Source organism: Ornithorhynchus anatinus, chromosome 7, assembly GCF_004115215.2.
Source record: "Ornithorhynchus anatinus isolate Pmale09 chromosome 7, mOrnAna1.pri.v4, whole genome shotgun sequence".
NCBI lineage: Eukaryota > Metazoa > Chordata > Mammalia > Monotremata > Ornithorhynchidae > Ornithorhynchus > Ornithorhynchus anatinus.
Genome location: NC_041734.1, coordinates 76,182,573 through 76,205,290, shown reverse-complemented (window position 1 = coordinate 76,205,290; position 22,718 = coordinate 76,182,573). Strand labels below are relative to the sequence as shown.

At 44.9% G+C, this 22,718-nt stretch overlaps 1 protein-coding gene across 2 annotated transcripts in view; it reads left to right on the top strand.

The window, feature by feature from the left end:
• The window catches only part of LOC100074598 (cytochrome P450 20A1), a 42,202-nt gene that overhangs the window by 16,785 nt on the left and 2,699 nt on the right, over positions 1–22,718 (top strand). The window contains exons 5-11 of one of the 2 annotated variants that reach the window (XM_029069443.2): positions 6,895–7,062; positions 11,543–11,621; positions 14,368–14,483; positions 16,792–16,846; positions 19,555–19,675; positions 21,025–21,136; positions 21,291–21,355. In XM_029069443.2, coding sequence (XP_028925276.1) covers positions 6,895–7,062; positions 11,543–11,621; positions 14,368–14,483; positions 16,792–16,846; positions 19,555–19,675; positions 21,025–21,136; positions 21,291–21,355 — 716 coding nt within the window. The remainder of the gene's footprint in view (positions 1–6,894; positions 7,063–11,542; positions 11,622–14,367; positions 14,484–16,791; positions 16,847–19,554; positions 19,676–21,024; positions 21,137–21,290; positions 21,356–22,718) is intronic. The other variant, XM_029069445.2, reaches the window with a different exon arrangement.

Below are 22,718 nucleotides of genomic sequence, written 5' to 3'. Positions count from 1 at the left end.
TTAGCGATAAAACAGCCAGGTTCGACTTTCATAACTGCACAGAAGTGGTGCCCTTGAGGCTGACCTCAATTTTCTTTTACTAAATAGACCCAACTCATTTTACACAGCCAATACTTTGTAAGCCTGCAGATATGGCGTTTCTGCTGTAGAGCAAGAGGGAAAACAAATATCCTGAAAGTTGTAGAAACAAAGATCTAGGGATAAAAAGGAAGGAAAAGTGAAGGTGTCATTTATTGCTGAGGTGTGGGGGTACCTCTTCTCCCCCTGATTTAAACTGTGAACCCCACGTGAGACAGGGACTGTGTCCAGTCTGATTATCTTGTGTCTATGGCAGTGCTTAGTGCAGTGCTTGGCATAGTGCATGTGCTTAACAAATACCATTATTAATAATAATTAATCCTTTTTTGAGCCTCCGTATAAAGAAAATTGTAATTATCTGAAGAAATTGAGAGTTGAATTACAAAGCGGTTTAACAACTCCCGTCAAAAAATGTTGAAAGGCCGTCCTTAATGTCTGTATCACAGGGACAGTTTGAGGTGGTGGTTTTATGATGAATAACCTGGGAGGAAGAAGTAAAAGCATATATTTTAGGATTTGCACCATTTATTCACCTCTCCCTCAGCCCTACAGCACTTAATAATAACGGTGGTATTTGTGGAGCGCTTACTATGTGCCAAGCACTATTCTAAGCACTGGGGGGATACAAGGTGATCAGGTTGTCCCACGTGGGTCTCACAGTTTTAATCCCCATTTTACAGATGAGGTAACTGAAGCACAGAGAAGTTAAGCGACTTGCCTAAAGTCACACAGCTGGCAAACGGTGGAGCCGGGATTCGAACTCACGACCTCTGACTCCCAAGCCCGGGCTCTTGCCACTGAGCCTATATCTCCGTCATTTATTGATTTCTTTTAATGTCCATCTCCCCCACTAGACTGTAACTTCATTGTAGGCAGGGAACATTTGGTTAACATCCCAGTAGAGTCAATTAGGGACAGGGGGGTTCGTGTCTCAGCTTTACGGCCGGAACAAACCATGATATTTAGTACAACGGTACGAAAACATTTATTTAACATAGAGAAAAACATCAAGCGTGAAGGATTATGCTTCTGTTAAGCCCTCAACCCCTGGGACATTGAGAATTTTCTCCCGCCGGGTGATCGGTGCCATTTGGTGTTCGGTCCTTAACGGGCCAAACCGGCCCGGGCATCCCCCGGCCAAGAGGTCCCTCGAACCCGGGCTGTCCCTGCCTTCCCTTTGGAGGACAGTGAATAGCCAAATATTAAATGAGACCAGGATGGGCTCGTTGACCGTTACATCGAGTTTCTTCAGCGTCATGGCCCTGATCTACTAATTCCAGCTTCATTGTCTTCTGCTCTTGGAAGACATCTGGCCCGGACCCCTTGCGGGTGGCTCCACGTTTAGGTCTTCGTTCAGGAGCCTGTCCGCCTGGCTCACCTGCGATCATAGGAAGCGATGAAGTTTAACAGGGTGCTTACGCGAGGTACAGACTGTCGACCAACTAACTCCCAGGGCAGTTAGTACAGTGCTGCACCCACAGTAAGTGCTCAGTGACTATGATTTATCGATGGATAGGATTTTGAAAAAGATGCAAAATGACCCCACTGAAATTTCAGATCTTCTTTAAAGAACTTAAATGCAAACTCAGTGCTATAATAGCTGACCCAAAGGCTGAAGAATCCACTTGGCTCAAGACCTGGCAGTATTTGAGTCTGCCAGGTTGAGGGTATTGGTAGGATGGACTTCGTACAATAAGGGGAAATGGAAAATGGCCCAACTCTAGTGCAAGTCTATTATGAAGACACTGGCTCTATGTGACCTTCGACAAGTCACTTCACTTTTCTGTGCCTCAGTGATCTCATCTGTAAAATGGAAAATGTCTGTGAGCCCCACAAGGGACAGGGAGTCTGTCCAACCTGATTTGCTTGTATCTACCCCGATACTTAGTACAGTGCCTGGCACATAGTAAGCGCTTAACAAATACCATAATAATAATAGTAATTATTATTATCATTGTTAAGTGGCCATATTCCTGGCCAGAAATAGGGACCGGAAATACCTTCCCTATGACTCTTGGCATCTTCCAAGAACACTATTTCTACAGAACTGTTCATCTAAATTATCGACTCTTAATTGTCCCTTCTCTTCTAATCATCCACTCCCAATGAGATAAGAAGTTTTAGCAATTAATAAAATTCGTAAGCTCCTTGAGATCAGGGTCATACGTACAACTTATTTGTACTCCAAAGTGCTTAGTGCAGTGCTCTGCACAAAGCCAGCACTCGGTGAATCTGCTGACCAATTGATTTTTCTGTCCCCTACCAGATAGTGCCTAACATTGATTTCCTTGGTCAGAACAAATGTTCCTAGGAGTAGGTATGCATGAGGCAGTTATATTGAGGGAGAGAGAAGTTGCGGGGGTGGGAGGAGAGCGAGAACGTGTGTGTGATGGAGAAAGAGTGTGAGGCAGGGTGCGGGGAGAGACGGTGGGTGGATGGTTAGGTGAGATATTTGGGGGAAAGTGTGTGGATGAATCCGAGGAAGGGAATCTAGCCAGAGAGGAGGGAAACGAACTGTTAGAGATTGTTCTCACCCTGCTGATGTCATAGGCTTTACACTCAAGAAGGAGTTTCAGGCCGGAGACAGAAGCAGGCAGCGGTGTTAGGGAAGTTAATCGTTATGTACTTCTATAACTGGACTCATGGTATCTGAGAAAATTATATGGTGACTTGGCTGCCTGGTACAAACGTTGTGAATCACACAGATGTGCTCGGGGGATTACAGGGAACAGGAAGAAACTGGAGATTTGAGCGCCTATTAATACCACTGATATGGGAAAATTTAGCAGGGAATTCTGCAGAGGACAGATTTAGTAGCTAGGCAGGAGTTTAAGGTCTGGGACCTTCTTGGTAACGTTTTCTGAAATGCTGTTTCTACTCTCGTGGCTCAGTGGAAAGAGCACGGGCTTTGGAGTCAGGGCTCATGAGTTCGAATCCCAGCTCTGCCACTTGTCGGCTGTGTGACTGTGGGCAAGTCACTTAACTTCTCTGTGCCTCAGTTCCCTCATCTGTAAAATGGGGATTAAGACTGTGAGCCCCACGTGGGACAACCTGATTCCCCTATGTCTACCCCAGCGCTTAGAACAGTGCTCGGCACATAGTAAGCGCTTAACAAATACCAACATTATTATTATTATTACTCTGAGGACCTGAGAGACCGAGTTGCAGAATCTTAACATGTGGCTGAAAGGAGGGCTAGGCATTAGAAACCGGTGGGCATTTTGATACAAGTGGCACTTGTATAGAAAGATTAGTTTCCGCGTATCCATCGTCAATGGTCCTATGTGCTGAGCACCGTACTAAGCGCTTAGACAAGCATGGTAAAACAGAGTTGACAGGTACATTCCCTGCTCACGACGAGTTCCACTGGAACTGGGGAAGCAACATAACCCGGTGGATAGAGCACAGGCCTGGGAGTCAGAAGACCTGGGTTCTAATCCCGGCTCTACCACTTGTCTGCCTTGTGACCTTAGGCAGCTTCTCTGTGCTTTCAGTTTTCTTATCTGTAAAATAGAGATTAAGACAGCGAGCCCCAAGGCGGATATGGGCTGTGTTCAAACTCATTAGCTTCTATCTACCCCTGCACTTAGTACAGAGCCTGGCACATAGTAAGCACTTAGCAAATACCATTAAAAAGCAAAAAAATGGCACCAGCCTGTTGGCTCAAAATGAAAAAGTGGCAGAGTGGTTTTTAAATAAAAATCAGGGGATGCCAGTGAGAGTGGGTTGGTGGGGGACCCCGATAGACACAGCCCCCAAGAAGAAGGTGACATCATGACATGGGCAGTTTGGGCGTTCAGAGGCCATCAGATGGGACTTTCAAGGAAAACGAGGTTAGGTTAGACTATATCGGGCCTTTCCGGAGGAAGATGTTAGAGAGATTCTCACACTTTCCCACACACTGTGGTCCCTGCGCAGGATGTAGCAGGTGGTAAGTGAGATATAAATAAATCCCAGGACTCATGGCATCCACCTGAAGTAACTCTGTTACCGAGGAACTGCAAGTGGCCACTATTCTGGAGAACGAATGGGAATCCCATCTATTAAAAGGCTTCCCTAGGGAATTCTGGGAGTTATTCACTGGAGTGTCCCACATATTCCTGCAAGTTTTAGTTTAGGAGCAGTCAGCCTTAAAAAAGCACTATATGTGGGAGAAAAGACAATATGGGAAGGGAAAATCTTGCCTCACTATTCTGGTAGATATTTTTGAGGTGTTCAGAACCGTCGGATAGAGGGAACCGGGGGACACAATTAGGGATTTTTCCATGTCTGTGAGATTGAAGGGAATGTTCTGTCACCGATAGAAAACCGGCTAATAGGAAATGAAGAGCAGGAATAAATGGCTGCTTCTCTGGATGGGGCTAGAACTGGTTTTATTTAACGTTTTCAGAAATGAGTTGAAAGAGGCAATACGCTAGGAAAGCTTGATGTTCAGAGTTGATTCTGAACGCTTTTATATAATGAAATGCCGTGCAGACCGAGATGAAATGCAAAAAGGTTCTCCTCCGGCTGAGTGGTGGGACAGAAAAGTGGTAGCTGTGCTTCAGAAGGAGGAAGGTCGAGGACAAAAATCATCCGTATCAGTCACAGTCTACAGAAGAGATTTTGGATCATTGTAACATCCTTCACATAATTAATATAGTGTGCAATATCAATCTAGAATGCCAAACAATACAGAGCATCTCCAAGAAGAGCATTAAAAATTAATCACCAGGTTATGTCAGTGAGTCAGTCTGTGGTATATATTGAGCGCTTACTGTGTGCAGGGCACCGTACTAAGCTCTTGGGAGAGCACAATACAATAAGCAGACACATTCCCTCCCAGCAAAGAGCTTAAAATCTAGAGGGGGAGATTTTAGTATATAGATAAATGACAGATATGTACATAAGTGCTGTGGGACTGGGGGTTGGGGAATGAATATAGGGAGCAAATCAGGTCGACAAGGAAGGGAATGGGAGAAGAGGAAAGGAGCGATTAGGGAAGGACTCTTGGAGGTGATGGACCTTCAAGAAGGCTTTGAAGTGGGGGAGAATAATTGTCTTTTGAATTAGAGGAGTGAGGGCGATCCAGGCCAGAGGCAGGATAATAATGTTGGTATTTGTTAAGCGCTTACTATATGCAGAGCACTGTTCTAATTGCTGGGGTAGATACAGGGTGATCAGGTTGTCCCACGTGGGGCTCACAGTTTTAATCCCCATTTTACAGATGAGGTAACTGAGGCACAGAGAAGTTAAGTGACTTGCCCACAGTCATACAGCTGACAAGTGGCAGAGCCGGGATTCGAACCCAAAAGTCAGCAGTGACCTAGTATATTCTCAGACTATACCTAATATACTGGATGCAATTCTAGAAGGACAAAATACAGTTACGAACTCATCGACCCCCACCATTGACTCCACCTTGTGATCAGGTAATCCCTCTTGTCCCCCAACCTCCCCACCACCTCACCCCCCGGCATCTTCAGTTATCCCCTCTTTCCCCGTCATTACAGGTTTCCCCTCTTTTCCCTGTCATCACAGGTTTTAAAATTGCTTCCCCATTTCCCCTCGGCTTCCACGTGCCCACCTCCTTCTATTTCGACTAATAGTGTACGTTATTTAGACTGTAAGCCCGTCAGTGGGCAGGGATTGTCTCTATCTGTTGCCGAATTGTACATTCCAAGCGTTTAGTACAGTGCTTTGCACATAGTAAGCGCTCAATAAATACTGTTGAATGAATGAACCCATGATCTTCTGACTCCCAGGCCCAGGCTCTATCCACTATGCCCTACTGCTTCCCGAATGATGGTGATGACAACGATGGCAATAAGAAGCAGCATGGTCTAGTGGCTAGAACATGGGCTGGGAGTCAGTAGGACCTGGTTCTAATCTCTGCTCTGCCACTCATTTGCTGTGTGACCTTGGTCAAGTCTCTTAATTTATCTGTGCCTCAGTTATCTCATCTGTAAAATGGGAATTAAGACTGTGAGCTCCATGCGCGGCATAGACCGTGTCCAGCCTGATTACCTTGTATCTACCCCAGAGTAAGTGCTTTAACAAATACCGTTAAATAAAACCAAACACAACGATGTTGATGTGCCTGTCCAAGAAAGTGTGTGTACTTTTCAGTGAAACGGTGTGGATGGGGCAGTGATAGTAGGGTACCAGAGGGGAGGTGGTGACTGTGTCCTTATCACTTCAGGGTGACACTGTCACTTTGTGTTTTGAGATAGGGCTCCCTTTGTCTCCGTCTGCCTCTTTCTCTGACATTCACCTCTTGATTTCTCCCACCCCGTGCGGGAAAAGGTTTTGATAATTTCTTCGTAAAACTTTCTCGACTGATTCAGAAGACGACTCGATTTTTTTTGGCCCTGCCAGACACAAATTGGCTTTGTCACAAAATATTTTAATTCTTCAGACAACAAAAATTGAACAGAAACCAAATATGTTCTTTTTTAACTGAGTGAGGAAGCCCAGGCGTTTACCTTACATATCAATCACTGTATTTCATGGCATAGTGGGTAAAGTATGAGCCTAGGAGTCAGAATGTCGTGGGTTCAAATCTCGTCTCCACCACTTGTCTGCTGTGTGACCGTGGGCAAGTCACTTCGGTTCTCTGTGCCTTAGTTTCCTCATCTGTAAAATGGGGATGGAGACTTTGAGCCCCACAGAGGACAGGAACTGCGTCCGACCTGATTTGCTTGTATCCACCCTAGCACTCAGTACACTGCCTGGCACATAGTAAGTGCTTAACAAATACCATAATTATTATTATTATTCTGATTAAATGTAGCAAAATGAGCTCAGAAGTGTTTCTGGTTTTCTCTCATCTTTCAGCTTTCAGAAGAGTTATTAGCAAAATGGCTCTCTTGTCCAGAATCTCAGCACGTGCCCCTCTGCCAACATATGCTGGGCTATGCTGTCAAGTCCGTCACGCAAGTAGCGATGGGCAGTAGTTTTGAAGATGATCAGGAAGTCATTCGTTTCCGCAAGAATCATGACGTGGTAAGTCACGGGGAGAACGTGTGTGCTAACTCTCTTGCTGTGTACTCTCCCAAGCGCTTAATACAGTGCTCTGTACACAGTAAGCGCTCAGTAAATACCACTGACGATTAATAATGATGATGCTGTGGATGATGTAGGGAATCCAAAAGCTATCTTATATCACTTGGTGTGGAAACATGGGAAGCTTCTTGAGGGAAGGGGATGTATCATTATTGTTATTACCAGCGCAAGGAAAGTTTCTGCTTATTCTGTTGTATTGTACTCTCCCAAGCACTTAGCACAGTGCTGTGCATGTAGTTAAGTGCTCAATACATATGATTAATCGATTCTTTTTATTATTTTATCTAGTAAACACTTACTATGTTCTGAGTGCTGGAGCAGATCCTTGAATATGTTATTATACTTGCTCAAGCTCTTAGTGCATACTTCGTACTCAGTAGTCAATCTGTTGTATTAATTGAGCACTTACTGAGTGGAGGGCACTGTACTACCTGGTTGGGGGAGAAGAATATAACAGAGGCATTCCCTGCCCCAGGGAACTTATAGTCTGTAAAGGTAGACAGATATTAATGTAAACAAGTAAATTACGGATAGATAGATACATTCATTCATTCAGTAGTATTTATTGAGCGCTTACTATATGCAGAGTACTGTACTAAGTGCTTGGAATGTACAAATCAGTAACAGAGACAGTCCCTGCCCTTTGATGGGCTTACAGTCTAATCAGGGGAGATGGACAGACAAGAACAATAGCAATAAGTAGAATCGAGGGGATGAACATCTCATTAAAACAATAGCAAATAAATAGAATCAGGGTGATGTACATCTCATTAACAAAATAAATAGGGTGATGAAAATATGTACAGTTGGGCGGACAAGTACAGTGCTGAGGGGAGGAGAAGGGAGGGGGAGGAGCAGAGGGAAAGGGGGGAAAAGAGGGCTTAGCTGAGGAGAGATGAAGGGGGAGTAGAGGGGGAGCAGAGGGAACAGAGGGAAAAGGGGAGCTCAGTGTGGGAAGGCCTCTTGGAGGAGGTGAGCTTTAAGTAGGGTTTTGAAGAGGGGAAGAGAATTAGTTTGGTGGAGGTGAGGAGGGAGAGCGTTCCTCCCTCATACATAAGATACATAAGTGCTGTGGGGCTGGGGGGTAGTTGAATAAAGGGAGCAAGTCAGGGCAGCACACAAGGGAGTGAAAGAAAAGATAGGCACTCAGTAGGCATTCAGTAAGTGGGCAGGGGACGTGCCTGTCATCTCCATTGCATCGTACTCTCCCAAATATATAGCACAATGTTCTGCCCACAGTAAGCACTCGATAAATACAGTTGATGACGCTGATGAACAGATATCACTGATGAATAAAGCTTATGGACACAGAAATAGCAACTAAACGACCTTCTTCTTTTTGGCTGAAATGAACAAATGTTGATAAAGGGGATCTCCCTCTCCATTTATGCTGCATAAATGCATTTCAAAATATAAAAAATAAGTTTTATGTAATGTAGCGATTTCTCTTGAGACTAGGTGAAAGGGACTACCAAAAATGTAACAGTTGAGTCAGTCCAACAGCTGAACTAAGACACTACCAACAGTAAGCTTACTTTCTGGACCTGAGTTTGCATTTGGGGACTACATGACTGGAAAATGCAAGCAGTTTTCCATTGTGGCTAATTATTTATTTTCATTCTATTTGTTTAATGGTATTTGTTAAGCGCTTACTATGTCCCAGGCGCTGTTCTATGCACTGGGGTAGATACAAGGAAATCAGGTTGGACACAGTCCCTGTCCCACATAGGGCTCACGCTCTTTATCTGCTTTTTACGGATGAGGTAACTGAGGCCCAGAGAAGTGAAGTCACTTGCCTAAGGTCATTTAGCAGACAAGTGGCAAAGCCGGGATTAGAACCCAGGTCCTTCTGACTCCGGGCCCTTGCTCTATCCGCTAGACTGTGCTGCTTATCTAATGGCTTAGGAAAAATGGCTTGATAGGAGAAGCTGAAATCAAAGTCTTAAAGAACCCGCCTTTAAAAGATGCCAATTTGCCAGCATATAATTCTCCTGACCCCCATTTCCAGTGAGAGCTGGAGCTTCCCTCACCAACACGCAGATGCACTGGTAGATACTGCTTGGCATGCAGAGGGATTTCCAGGCTATCTCCAACCCCAGAGTGATGGTGTGAGAGACTCAATGGCAAACTGAGGCTGATAACTCACTTTCTGGGGGCTCCAAAAAAGTATATTCCGCAAAGGAGTGTTACTTGACACAGTGAATTTTGATTCAGGTATGGGGCGCAACTATAGCTTTGCAATAATAATAATACTATTAGTTAAGTGCTTACAATATGCCAAAAAATACACTAAGCACTGAGATGCATTACAGATAATGAGGTTGGGCATATGGGGCACAAAGTCTAAGAAGGAGGGAGTAGGATTTAATCTCCATTTTACAGATGAGGAAACTGAAGAACAGAGAAATTGTTACTTGCCCAAGGTCACAGAGCAGACAAGTGGCAGAAATGAGACTAGAAGCCAGATCCCCTGACTCCTAGGCCTGGGCTCTTTCCACTAAGCCACACTGCTTTCCTGATGAATTCCAGCTCCACTGCTGCCCAGCCCTTCGGAGTAGTAATTGGAATAACATTTATTGAGCACCCACTTTGACCCTACACTGTACTGAGCGCTTGGGACCCAGGGTTGATCTAGATCAGACCTCCCATCTTTATGAAAAGGTATCCTAATGATTGAAGACAGCAGGAAAAAGGGTGTGTATGGGTGTCCCAAGCGATAGTCACTCAACCTAAATTTGCTTTGGCTCAAGAATTAGCGATGTAACATTTTCCAAGAACACAACGTAGTTGTATTTTGGATTGCAGTGTGTAGACTAAAATGAAGCTTCGGGATTATCTGTGGTTCTAATTCATCTGTGTTGTCTCCACTCTTATTATCTTGGATAACGGTGTGACTATCAATCTGTCGATCAAAAGTATGTTTTGAGCACCTGCTAGTGTGGGCAGAGCACTATACAGAGCACTTGACAGAGCACAGTAATCTATCAATGGTATTTATTAAGTATTTACTGTGCTAAGAATTGAATTAGAGTACAATACAGCAGGAGTTTATCATCTAATGGAAAACACTGACGCTAAAGTAAATTACAGATAGGAGGAAGCGGTAGTGTATAAATACAGGTTCACAACGGGTAGAGGGATGGTCTGAGTCGCCACGTGCACAGTGGTGGAAGCTGTAAACTGAGACTTCAAGCTTGTTGTGGACAGGGAATGTTTCTACCAACTCCTATATATTGAGAAACAGCTTGGCCTAGTGGATAGAGCACGGGCCTGGGAGTCAGAAGGACCACAGTTCTAATCCCAGCCCTGCCACTTGTCTGCTGTATGACCTTGGGCAAGTCACTTCACTTCTCTGTGCCTCAGTTACATCATCTGTAAAATGGGGATTGAGACTCTGAGCCCCATGTGGAACAAGGGATTGAGTCCAATCCGATTTTCTTGCATCTGCCCCAGCTCTTGGTATAGTCCCTGGCACAGAACAAGCACTTAACAGATACGACTGTCATTATTAATATTGTTATTGTTTGCCCTGTTTTATGGTATCTGTTAAGAATTTACTATGTATTAAGCACTGTTCTAAGTGCTGGGGTAGGTCCAGTTTAATTAGGTCAGACAAAGACCCTGTCCCGCACGGGGTTCCTAGTTTTAGTAGGAGGGAGAACAGACATTTAATCCCCATTTTATGGTTGAGGAAACGGAGGCACAGAGAAGTTAAGTGACTTACCCAGGGTCACACGGCAAGCAAGAGCAGGAGTCTGGGTGTCAGAAGGACCTGCATTCTAGTCCTGGTTCCACCACTTATCTGCTGTGTGACTTTGGGCAAGTCACTTAAATTCTCTGCACCTCAGTTGCCTCATCTGTAAAATAGGGATTAAGACCATGAGTTCTGAGTCCAATAATCAAGGACTGTGTCCAACCTGACTAGCTTGTATCTACCCCAACGCTTAGTACAGTGCCTGACATGTAATAAGTGCTTAACAAATACCTCAAAAAACAACATTTTAGAAAGGTGATCCAGGCAGCAGAGTGAAGTAGGGACTGGAGGCAAGGAGATCAACAAGGAGGGTGGGGTAGTAATCAAGCTGAAATGTGCCAAATACCTGGACCAGCATGGTGGCCATTTGGATGGCAGAGAGGAGTGGATTTTGGAAACATCATTTAACTAGGAAACTTTCTGATTCCAGTGACTCACATTTGGAGCATCTTGACTCAGAGTCACAAATCCTGACACATAGACTTATCTCTAAAACTAGTCTCTAAGATTATAAATTCTACATCAACAAAAAGTTCAATTATTAGTACCATCAAAGAGGAAATGTTCCTCATTTCGTAGCTCATTTAGCTCGGTATTAGACATGGCTTTCAAGAGTTGCCTCTAGAACGTGTGATTAAGTTCATTTCTCTCTCTCTTTTCTTTCAGATTTGGTCTGAAATTGGAAAGGGTTTCTTGGATGGATCACTTGACAAAAGTGCTACCCGAAAAAAGCAGTATGAAGAGGGTAAGTTTAGCTGTCAGAAATGGATATAAAAAGCAAAACAAATTAGCATAATTGCACAAACTCAGTGATGTGAGCACTAATACCATCTCCTTTGCAAAGCAGCATAGTCTAGAAAAGAGATTTTAATTACAATCCCGTTCTATTATCACCAGTTAATTGGGGAATGTATTAGGTGCTCACTCTATGCCAGGAACTGCTAAACCCCGGGATAAATGCAAAATTATCAGTTCAAAAATGGCCTCCCATCCACAGGGGGTTCACAGTCTAGGCTCCGGAAGACAATTACATAAGAAAAAGGAATAAATTGTAGTCAACAGATTACAGATAGTGGGCGCATTTAAAAATTGACCTATTAAAGATTCGAGGATTAAGAGAATAAATAAGAGCCTAAGCTAGACACACTGCCTGGGCGGTGAGGCTGTGGGGGGTGAGTCCAGCCAGTACCTCCGGGCTCCCGGCCATAATAGTCTTTGGTTACAAATCCCTGCATCCTCCTCAGGGTCCCAGTAGAGAAGCAGTGTGGATTAATGGCTAGAGCACAGGACGGGGAGTCAGAAGGACCTGGGTTCTAGTCACGGCTCCATCACTTGTCTGCTGCGTAACCATGGGCAAGTTATTTAACTTCTCTCTCCTCAGGTAAAAAAAAATGTTGGTATTAGTTAAGGAGGTACCTCGTCTGTGAAATGGGGATTACTGCTGTGAACCCCACGTGACTCCAAAGCCCATGGGAGAACACAGTACAACAGAGTTGGCAGACAAGTTCCCTGCCCTCCAGAGTCACTAGCCTGGTCCAAGAATCCCAATTTCAGCATTATTCATCAGATTGACCTGCAGTATTTCAAGCTTTTCCATCCCTGTCAGGGTGTCCCTTGAGCTGAGAGGCAGGTTCCAGTGGGATGAAGGAGGGAGGGCAGGCAGAAGCTCGCTTAGAACAGTGCTTGGCACACAGTATGTACTTAACAAATACCATTATTATTATTATTATTCATCACCCCAGGCATCAGCTGTCAGGTGGATTCCTGAGCAAATCAAGAGGCACCTTTGAGGCTACATGGCTTTGTCTACATCCAACCTATCATTTACCAGCCCTGTTCCTTCATTCAGTTGTATTTATTGAACACTTACAGAGTGCAGAGCACTGTACTAAGCCCTTGGGAGAGGACAACATAACAATAAACAGATGCATTCCCTGCCCACAATGAATTTACAGTCTAGAATTTCAGCAAAGCCTTCAATCATTAGCTGACCCATCAAATAACATTAGAAGCTGTTAGGTAGAGGTAGGTTCTGTGAAAAATTGTCAACAAATCATGAGATTTGTCTCCCTCAAATTACCAGAATAGAGGTTTAGATAATGATCTTAAGGTGGCCCTACCTGGAGCATTCAAGAAAACCCTAGAATTGTTTCTGCCAGCAGGCTTATATTGCTGCTATTGTTATGGTTGTTCTCACTGAGCTTCCTCCTCTGTTTCCCTTGTTTCTCAATCAGTCAATCAATCAGTGGTCTTTATTGAGTGCTTACTCTGTGCAGAGCACAGTATTAAGCGCTTGGGAGAGGACGATACAAAAGAATTAGCAGACATGTTCCCTGCCCATAACGAGCTTTATAGTCTCATCATTTCCTCTCCATTTCGATTGTGAATCCCCGAGGGCCATAAATTGTGTCTAAATTAATATCCGTCTACCTTTTCCCAGCATTAATACATGCTCTTCTCACAGTAAGCACTTAAATATAATATTAATAATAGTAATGTGAGATTCTTCTCATTGCCAGCACACTGCCTCCTATGGATAGATTAGTGTGAAATAATGTTTCTCTTCATATAGTCCATTGATCTGTAGATTTCTTCAAAAACACAGTTCCTAGTTTTGTACACTTGTCGCTATCGAGTGCACCCGTAATTAATTGGCTCTGGGGCAGGAATAGAATTGGGAGGTCAGATTCAGGTGGAATATCGATCCTCGCCAAATGTATATTCAGTTTTTTAAAACCGGGAACTGCAGCCGAGCTGGGAAGCAGGGTGGCCTAGTGGAACAAGTTCAGGCCTGGGAGTCAGGATTAGGGTTGTAATCCTGGCTCTGCCACTTGCTTGCTCTGTGAACTTGAATAAGTCACTTAACTCCTCTTTGCCTCTGTTTCCTCAACTGTAAAATGAGAAATTCAGTAACCAGTTCTACTTCCTACGTGGGCTGTGATCCTCCTGTGGGTCAGGGATTCTGCCCAACTTGATTAACTTGTATCTACCCCAGCACTTAGAACTGTGCTCGACAAGTAGCGTTTAGGAAACGTCATGAAATAATCCACTAGGAACCAATTTAAGATTGTCATTTATTGTTGGTGAAATTGCTCTTTGCTTTTTCCTCAACACTGTAGCATTATACAAAAGCAGCATGGACTGGTGGATAGAGCGTGGGCCTGGGAGGAAGAAGGACCTGGGTTCTAATCCTGGATCTGCCACATCTCTGCTGTGTGACGTTGGGCAAGACACTTCACTTCTCTGTGCCTCCGTTACCTCATCTGTAAAATGAGGATTAAGACTGTGAGCCCCGTATGGGACAAGGACGGTGTCCATCCTGTTTACCTTGTCTCTACCCCAGCTCTTAGAACAGTGCCTGACACATAGTAAGCGCTTAACAAATACCATTAAAAAAAATATACCTGTAGTTCTGATTACATGAGACAGTTTCTCCGTTTTCAAGAGACTGATTATCCTAATGTAATATCATGTCTTTGGATTTTTTTAAGCCGTAATGGATATGGAATCCGTTTTAAAGAAAGTCATAAAAGATCGAAGAGGAAGAAACTTCAACCAGCACGTCTTCATAGACTCCTTATTACAAGGGAACTTAAATGACAAGCAGGTAATTGGCACCTCTGCCGTTGCTGTCCTGTTAAATCCTGAGGCCGTCCCTCCGCCCCCTCAGTTTGGAGCTGCTGTTCTCTGCTGCGTGCAGGACTGGTTCTTTCTGGTGACAATTCTGACCTTCCCATTACTGTTCTGACTGCCTCTTCCAAGAACTGCTTCTATTATTATTATGGTATCTGTTAAGCGTTTACTATGTGCCGAGCGCTGTTCTAAGCGCAGGGATAGAGACAAGGTAACCAGGTTGTCCCACGGGGGGCTCACAGTCTTAATCCCCATTTTCCAGATGAGGTAATTGAGGCCCAGAGGAGTTAAGTGGCTTGCCCAAGGGTCACCCAGCAGACAAGTGGAGGAGCCGGGATTAGAACCCACGTCCTCGGACTCCCAAGTCCTTTTCTCTCCATTAAGCCACACTGCTTCTGTGTCGCTCCCGATTAGACTGTGAGCCCATAATTGGGCAGGGATTGTCTCTATCTGTTGCCGAATTGTCCATTCCAAGCGCTTAGTCCAGTGCTCTGCACATAGTAAGCGCTCAGTAAATACCATTGAATGAATGAATGAATGAATGAATGAATGAATGAATGAATTCAGAGTCCAGAGTTATAACTGTGCCCTCCCAGAGCTGACTCATGAAGCTAAAAAAAAAAAAAAAAAGAAATTAGCCATAGTCAGTAATGCAGTTCCCACCCTCGATCTTAAACCGTCCAAGACAGAGGGTGACACCGAAACAAACACCACCACCGTCATCTTCATCAGTTGTATTTATTGAGTGCTTACTGTGTACCGAGCACTTGGGAGAGGGCAATGGAGTTGGCAGGCGCCTTCCCCACCCGCAACGAGCTCAGCATCTAGAGGGGGAGACGGACATTAATATAAATGACACCACAAGTTAAGGTCGGAAAAGCAGCAGGAACTGTCCTGATTATTCAGTTCCCTTCACCACAGTCACGTGCATTTAAAGCTTGGAGAGGTGCCAGACCTTCCCGGAGTGGGAGAGAGAAAGCGGTGAGCCAACAGACAAGATAAACGCCATACGGAGTCGAGGGGAGGGGCAGGAAGGTTTAGCCCAGAGAAAGCACTGTAAAGGAGAAGAGCTAGCAGCAGAGGTAGGAAAAGATATAAAACAGAGGGGCAAAAGAAAAGATGAGGAAAATAAGTTGGAAGGGGTCCACGTGAACGGGAATCCCTAATGCCACATTCTCAGCCTTTTGCCACCTCATTCCACCTCATGGATCAGGCACCGGCCCTCCCCCAAATCCAGAGCCCAAGAGATAACTGCCCTCTTTTCTCCAGGAGGAAAACTGTCATCATTTGTGTAGCGGAGCCCAGGAACTCTGTAGTGGTGAAGTGAATCTCAGAAATTTGAACTTAGAAGACCGCCAAGCTATTTGTTTGGAGCATTGTGAATCCACGTCCTTTTAGGGTCTCACTCTCTCTCCATCCTCCCCCTTTTGGCTTGGACACCAGTTCAGGCCTGCATTTTCGAGCCTTGTCATCGTCCCAAGCATTTGTTTAGTGTTTACTGTGAAGAGCCCTGTCTACAACTCCCACCATTCCCACCGGTACTGAAATCTTGTGGAATTACGCAGCCTTGTCCTCATCCCTTACCACACCCGGCTGCATTCTCTCATTGAATCACCCAAAGTGATACAGACACCCCCACAGCACCCCCACTTTTGCTTTTTTCAATATTAATATATGTCTCACCCTCTAAACTGTAAGCTCACTATGGGCAAGGAAAGTGTATGTTATAGTGTTCTATTGTACTCTCCCAAGTGCTTAGTACAGTGCTCTGGTTCAGTGCTTTGCACACAGTAAGCGCTCAATAAATAGAAGCAGCGTGGCTCAGTGGAAAGAGAATGGGCTTGGGAGTCAGAGGACCTGGGTTCTAATCCCAGCTACGCCACTTGTCTGCTGTGTGACTTTGCGCAAGTTACTTCTCTTCTCTGTGCCTCAGTTACCTCATCTGTAAAGTGGGGGTTAAGACTGTGAGTCCCACGTGGGGCAACCTGATCGCCTTGTATCCCCCCAGCGCTTAGAACAGTGCTTTGCACATAGTAAGTGCTTAACAAATACCAGCGTTATTATTATTAAATAGAATTGAATGAAGTGATCTGCACCCAGTAAACACTCAATAAGAACGATTGCTTGACTGCCTGACATTCACACCATTCTGTCCGAAAGCTAGAAGTTTCACCCCTCTGGATCCAAGCCCGAGGAGGGCATTCTCCCGCTTAGCTCCCCCCACCCCCCGAGTCGATGTCTCTGTTAGGCTGTCTCTCAATCATCTTCACTTCCATTCCCAGGTCCTAGAAGACAGTATGATTTTCTCCCTGGCAGGATGTGTAATAACTGCCAACCGTAAGTAACGGAGTTTGTCTTCTTGTTTACCAAGCACGTATAGATAAAGGTATTAGAAAGCAAAAGAGAGATTGTTCCTTTATTTCTCCGTCTCCCAATATTCCTCCCTTTTCCTGTAATTTGGAAAAATGATTCACCTAGGCACCTTAGCAGCAGCAGGCCGATCAAGAGCCCTTCTGTAAGTTCAGCTTCGCAGCTGACGCCCTGATGGAGCTTCACAGTTAGGGCGTTCTTGTCAGTCACATAAAGATGATCTGTTACCAGTATCACACCAGCTGGGGCTGTTGAGTCTTGAAGTTTCCTGTAATTCCCTTTCATTATGACTCTGATTCCAGCCTACTAATATTGAGTTCTGCCAAGGAGAAGAACTAATTGGCCACAGAAATCATGATTGGAAATCAAGTCGGTCAAAGGTATCAATTGAGCGCTTACTGTGTCCAGAGCTCTGGACGGAGCGCTCGGGAGAGTACAGTGCAGTAGAGTAGGTAGACCCGATCCCGGTCCACGAGGACCTTACAGAGCAGAGAGGGAGCCAGAAATTAAAATAAATGACAGATCGGGGAAATGGCAGAGAATAGTTGAAGCTGGAGGATCGAATGAGTTTCCCCAAGGGAGATGGTGTAGTTGGAGAGCAGAAGGGGACCCAGAACTGGGCCTTGAGGGAGTCCCACAGTTACGGGGTGGGAGGCAGAAGGAGGAGCCCGCAAATTAGACTGTGTAGGAGTAGTCAGAGGAGAGAAGCAGCATGGTATAGTGGTTAGACCACTGGCCTGGGAATCAGAGGGTCATGGGTTCTAATCCTGACTCCGCCACTTGTCTGCTCTGTGACCTTGGGTGAGTCACTTAACTTCTCTGGGCCTCAGTTACCTCATCTGTAAAATAGGGATTGAGACTATGAGCCCCATGTGGGACAGGGACTGTGCCCAACCTGATGAGTTTATGTCCACCCCAGCGCGTAGATAAAATTTACTGGTATACAGTAAACGCTTAACAAATACTGTAATTATAGTACTACAGTGCTCTGCACACAGTAAGCACTCAATAAATATGATTGAATGAATGAATTATTATTATAAAGAGGAGAACTAGAAAAGGATAGTATCATTGAAGTCAGATCAAACCCCTCAGTTCAACAGAGAGGATTTTTTTCTCCCAAAGTGAGCCATCTGCTGCCATATTTCTCCAACCCTTTTCAAATGACAGAGTTCTTTCATATTATGTATTTATCTGTGATCCCCCCCCGCCTACCCCAAAAGCTAAGGGAAATAGCTGCTGTACAGTCGACCTGGATTCGAGGGGTGGGAGAAGTTCTCCTTTCTTCCTCACTGGCCGTGTAACACGCTATGAAGTGTCTCAGGATGAGCTGGGGGAGGGAGGAAGGGAGGGTGGGCCCGGTGTCCTTTGGAGGAGAAGTCCTGAGGAGGCAGAAACTCCCAGTGGTGATCCAGCTAGAGGGAGGTCCAACATTACTCTAGTCCCCTTCCACTAACTTCTTAATGCAAAGGGCCATCCAGGGAGGAGGGAATCAACTCTGTTAAATCGTACTCTCCCTAGCGCTTAATATAGTGCTCTGCACACAGTAAGCGCTCAACAGATACAATTGATTGGTTTAATAATGCTGGTATTTGTTAAGTGCTTACTATATGCAGAGCACTGTTCTAAGCACTGGGGTAGGTACAGGGTGATCAAGTTGTCCCACGTGAGGCTCACAGTCTTAATCCCCATTTTACAGATGAGGAAACTGAGGCACAGAGAAGTTAAGTGACTTGCCCACAGTCACACAGCTGACAAGTGGCAGATCGGGGATTCGAACCCATGACCTCTGACTCCCAAGCCCAGGCTCTTTCCACTGAGCCACACTGCTTTTTCCAGTAAGGCAGGGGGCAAGATTGGGCTCAGTGCCAGCAGTCTTTTTTTAAGAAAAAAATGAATAAAACTCTTCAACCTCGTATCCTGTTCAATCATTTACGGTTAAGCCCTTCACACTAACCGGGCACACATGCAGTGGTTGAGAAACCCGAGGAGCAGCTTGACTTAGTGGATAGAGCACGGGCCTGGGAGTCAGAAGGACCTGGGTTTTAATCCTGACTCCACCACTCGTCTGATGTTTGACCTAGGGCAAGTCAGTTAAATTCTCTGTGGATCTTGGGGATTAAGATTGTGAACCCCCATGTGGGACAACCCGATTACCTTGTCTCTGTCCCAGTGCTTAGAACAGTGCTTGGCACATAGAGCTTAAGAAATGGCATCCTTCACTCATTCATTTATCATTAATAAGGGGGCATCAGGTGTTAATGCTTGTAGTGGTCAGGGAACTCGGTTATATTGTTATATTGCAATCTTTTTTAAAACATTATCACTTAATCCAAGAGATGTTGGCATTCAGCAGGCTTGGTCCCGGTTTGCCAGGAAGAAGAATTCCAGATTGCAATATCTCTTTTTGGCAACAGTATGTTCACAGCCATGTTCTATTCCTATTATTCCATATGCCCTGAGATCCCAGAAGTCCAGTAAACAATTTGACAACGCCATACATTCTGTTGTGTTTGAAAAATCGGGTTTTATTTTTGAACGGCCCAAAATTTCTACATTTCAACTTTTGCATTAGGAAAAGGAAAATTACCAATTTGCAGGCTTTGAAATTTCTCTTCCCCACCCATACTAAGAAGATGCTCTCTTTATTGTATGGTCACTTGCATGATCTCCAGTATGCACCTGGGCGATTTATTTCCTGACCACATCAGAAGATGTTCAAAAGAAACTGTTCAAGGAGGTGGACCAAGTTCTCGGGAAAGGCTCAATTACCCAGGAGAAAATTGAGCAGCTCAGGTACGAACTGGCAAATCTCAACAAAATGGGAGGAAAAGACTGTCCAAGAAGGGAGGTTTTCAAAGTTTTGTTTTCTGTAGCCACTTTTGCTCACATACATTATTTTTCTCTTTTATTCTTTCCTTAAAAATCACGTTCGGTTTGTATTTTTGATCTTACTGATGAGGTGGCTGTCTGACACTAAAAGACATTTGAGTCATCCAAAGACATAAGTAGCATGGAGAAGCAGCGTGGCCTAGCAGAAAGAGCACAGGCCTGGGAGTCAGAAGAATGGGGATTCTAGTCCCAGCTCTACCACCCTAAAATCCAACTGCCGTATCAGGTTTTTCCCTTATCCTCCATCCCACGGGGAAGGTTGTTCAAAGTAACCCCCGCAGAGGAGCCACTGACATTTCAAAGAATCTGCAGCAATTCCCAAGTGAGCAAATGCAATCCTGGTGCCTGCCCGATGAAGGTTATGGTGCCTCAGTATCTCCGACAGCCGGCCTTTTACCTGTTTTTCCCAACACGCCCGACCAGTCCTCCCTAGTCTTCGGGCAACTGGATATCTGGGTATGGCATTTTTTTAATCGTATCTGTCAAGTGCTTACAATGTGCCGGGCACTGTACTAAGCGCTGGGGTGGATGCAAGCAAATCAGGTTGGACACAGTCCCTGTCCCACTTGGGCTCACAGTCTCAAACCCCATTTAACATATGTGGTAACTGAGGCACCAAGAAGTTAAGGGACTTGCCCGAGACAAGTGGCAGAGCCGGGATTAGAACCCATAACCTTCTGACTCCCGGGCCCATTGTGGAAAGAGCCTGGGGCTTGGAGTCAGAGGTCATGAGTTCAACTCCCGGCTCTGCCACTTGTCAGCTGTGTGACTGTGGGCAAGTCACTTAACTTCTCTGTGCCTCAGTTACCTCATCTGTAAAATGGGGATTAACTGTGAGCCTCACGTGGGACGATCTGATTCCCTTGTATCTCCCCCAGCGCTTAGAACAGTGCTCTGCACATAGTAAGCTCTTAACAAATACAAATATTATTTATCCACTGCACCGTGCTAAGTGCCAACTATGTGCCAGGCACTGTTCTAAGCGCTGGGGAAGATACAAGCTAATCAGGTTGGACAGTCCCTGTCCCACATGGGGCTCACAGTCGTAATCCCTATTTTACAGATGAGGGAACTGTGAGGCTCCGAGCAGTTAAGTGACTTGCCCAGTGTCACAAAGCAGACGAGTGATGGAGCCGGGACTAGAACCCAGGTCCTTCTGACTCCCAGACCCATGCTCTATCACTAGGGAACGCTGCTTCTAACGTTTAACTTCACATTTCCTGTTTCAGAATGAGATTTTTTTCTTTCTCTAGATATTGCCGGCAGGTTTTGAGTGAAACGGTGAGGACAGCGAAACTAACACCCATTGCTGCGAAGCTCCAGGACCTAGAGGGAAAGATTGACCACCATGTTATCCCTAGAAAGGTAAGAAAGATCTTTAAATCCACCCACTTTTTCTGCAGGTCAAGCATTTAGAAAAGAGCCCACGAAATAGGTACGTTTATGAGAACGTGCCTGGGTTCAGATCATTTCTCTTTGTTCAACTGTGTCTAACCCTGGGTTTTTCTTGTCATTTCAGACCCTTGTTCTTTATGCTCTCGGTGTCATGCTTCAGGATCACTCAGCTTGGCCATCCCCCTACAAGTATGAAATCCCAAGCATTTCATTCATCACCGTTTAGAGAGGATATGGAAATGTTTCTTTGCATCTAGGAGGGTTATTCACTCCGGACACGCCTATTGAATTTTCCAAGTCTCTAGTAGAATAAAATTGCACGTGGATTAGGAGAGCATTCGTTTAAGAATTGCGTTCTTGAGGAACCACGTGCTAGGGAGAAATCGAGTTACCTCTAGGACTGCAAACTCCTCGCGATAGGGATTGTGTCTACCAACTCTGTTGCATTGTACTCTCCCAGGCATTTAGAACAGAGTAAGCGCTCGGTACCATTGATTGAAGGATTGTTTCAATGGGAATTAATGGCTTAGGGAGTAGATGGTTTGAAGACTGACATCTTCTGAACCAAATTCAGACATTCAGACCTCTCCACCATTAACAGAATACTTTATACTCTTGTTCCACATTGCTCTTTTACCGGGTTAAATACTGTAAAGTTGCAAAGACCTAAAGAAACCAAAGTCCTGTACAGTACAGGTAGCCTAAGGCAGAGGCTGAAATGATTGGTAGCATCACAACTTGACCAACACAACACTCATGAGCACAACTCTTTCTTCTTGCACTGAGTTTAATCGAACAACCTGTGGATCGTGTTACACCTAGAGCGGAGCACACTACGGGAAAGGAAGCTCCCGGATACTTCCATCATATAAGATCCAAACCGTGTTTTTCATTTTGTTTTGTTTTTGAAATGGATTGTGTTAAATGCTTCCTCTGAGCCAGACACTGTATTAAGCGCTGGGGCTATAAGCTGATCAGGTTGGACACAGTTCATGTCCCACATGGGGTTCACGGTCTTAATCCCCCTTTTACAGCTGAGGTAACGGAGGCACAGAGAAGTTAAGTGGGAGAGCCAGGATTACAACCCAGGTCCTTCAGGCTCCCAGGCCTATGCTGTATCCACTAGGCCAATCTGCTTCTCATCTTGAAAGCGCATGTTATAGCAGAGATGATGTAGCTATATTCATTATTTTTCCTTTTTGCTCTGCTCCACTTTCCTCGCTTCCATTCTTCTCCCCTGTATTTCATGGTGTCTTAACTTCCCAGTCGTCTCCGGATACTCTCCGTTCTCACTCGTTTCTTTAGGCCAACCCAAGCCCTTCCAGTCTTTAAAATTAAAGTTTACATGTCTTTCTCATCCAATTCAGGATTCACAGAGAAGATCTATTCACTCGTTTTCTACTTCTCTGACTTCTCCCCTCTCCTTCTCTGCAGTAGGGGTCAGATGCATTATGGCCTAGTGGAAAAAGCAATCAAGCAGTGATATTTGTTGAGATCTTAATGTGTGCTGAGCACTGTACTATTCATTCAGTCTTATTTATTGAGTGCTTAT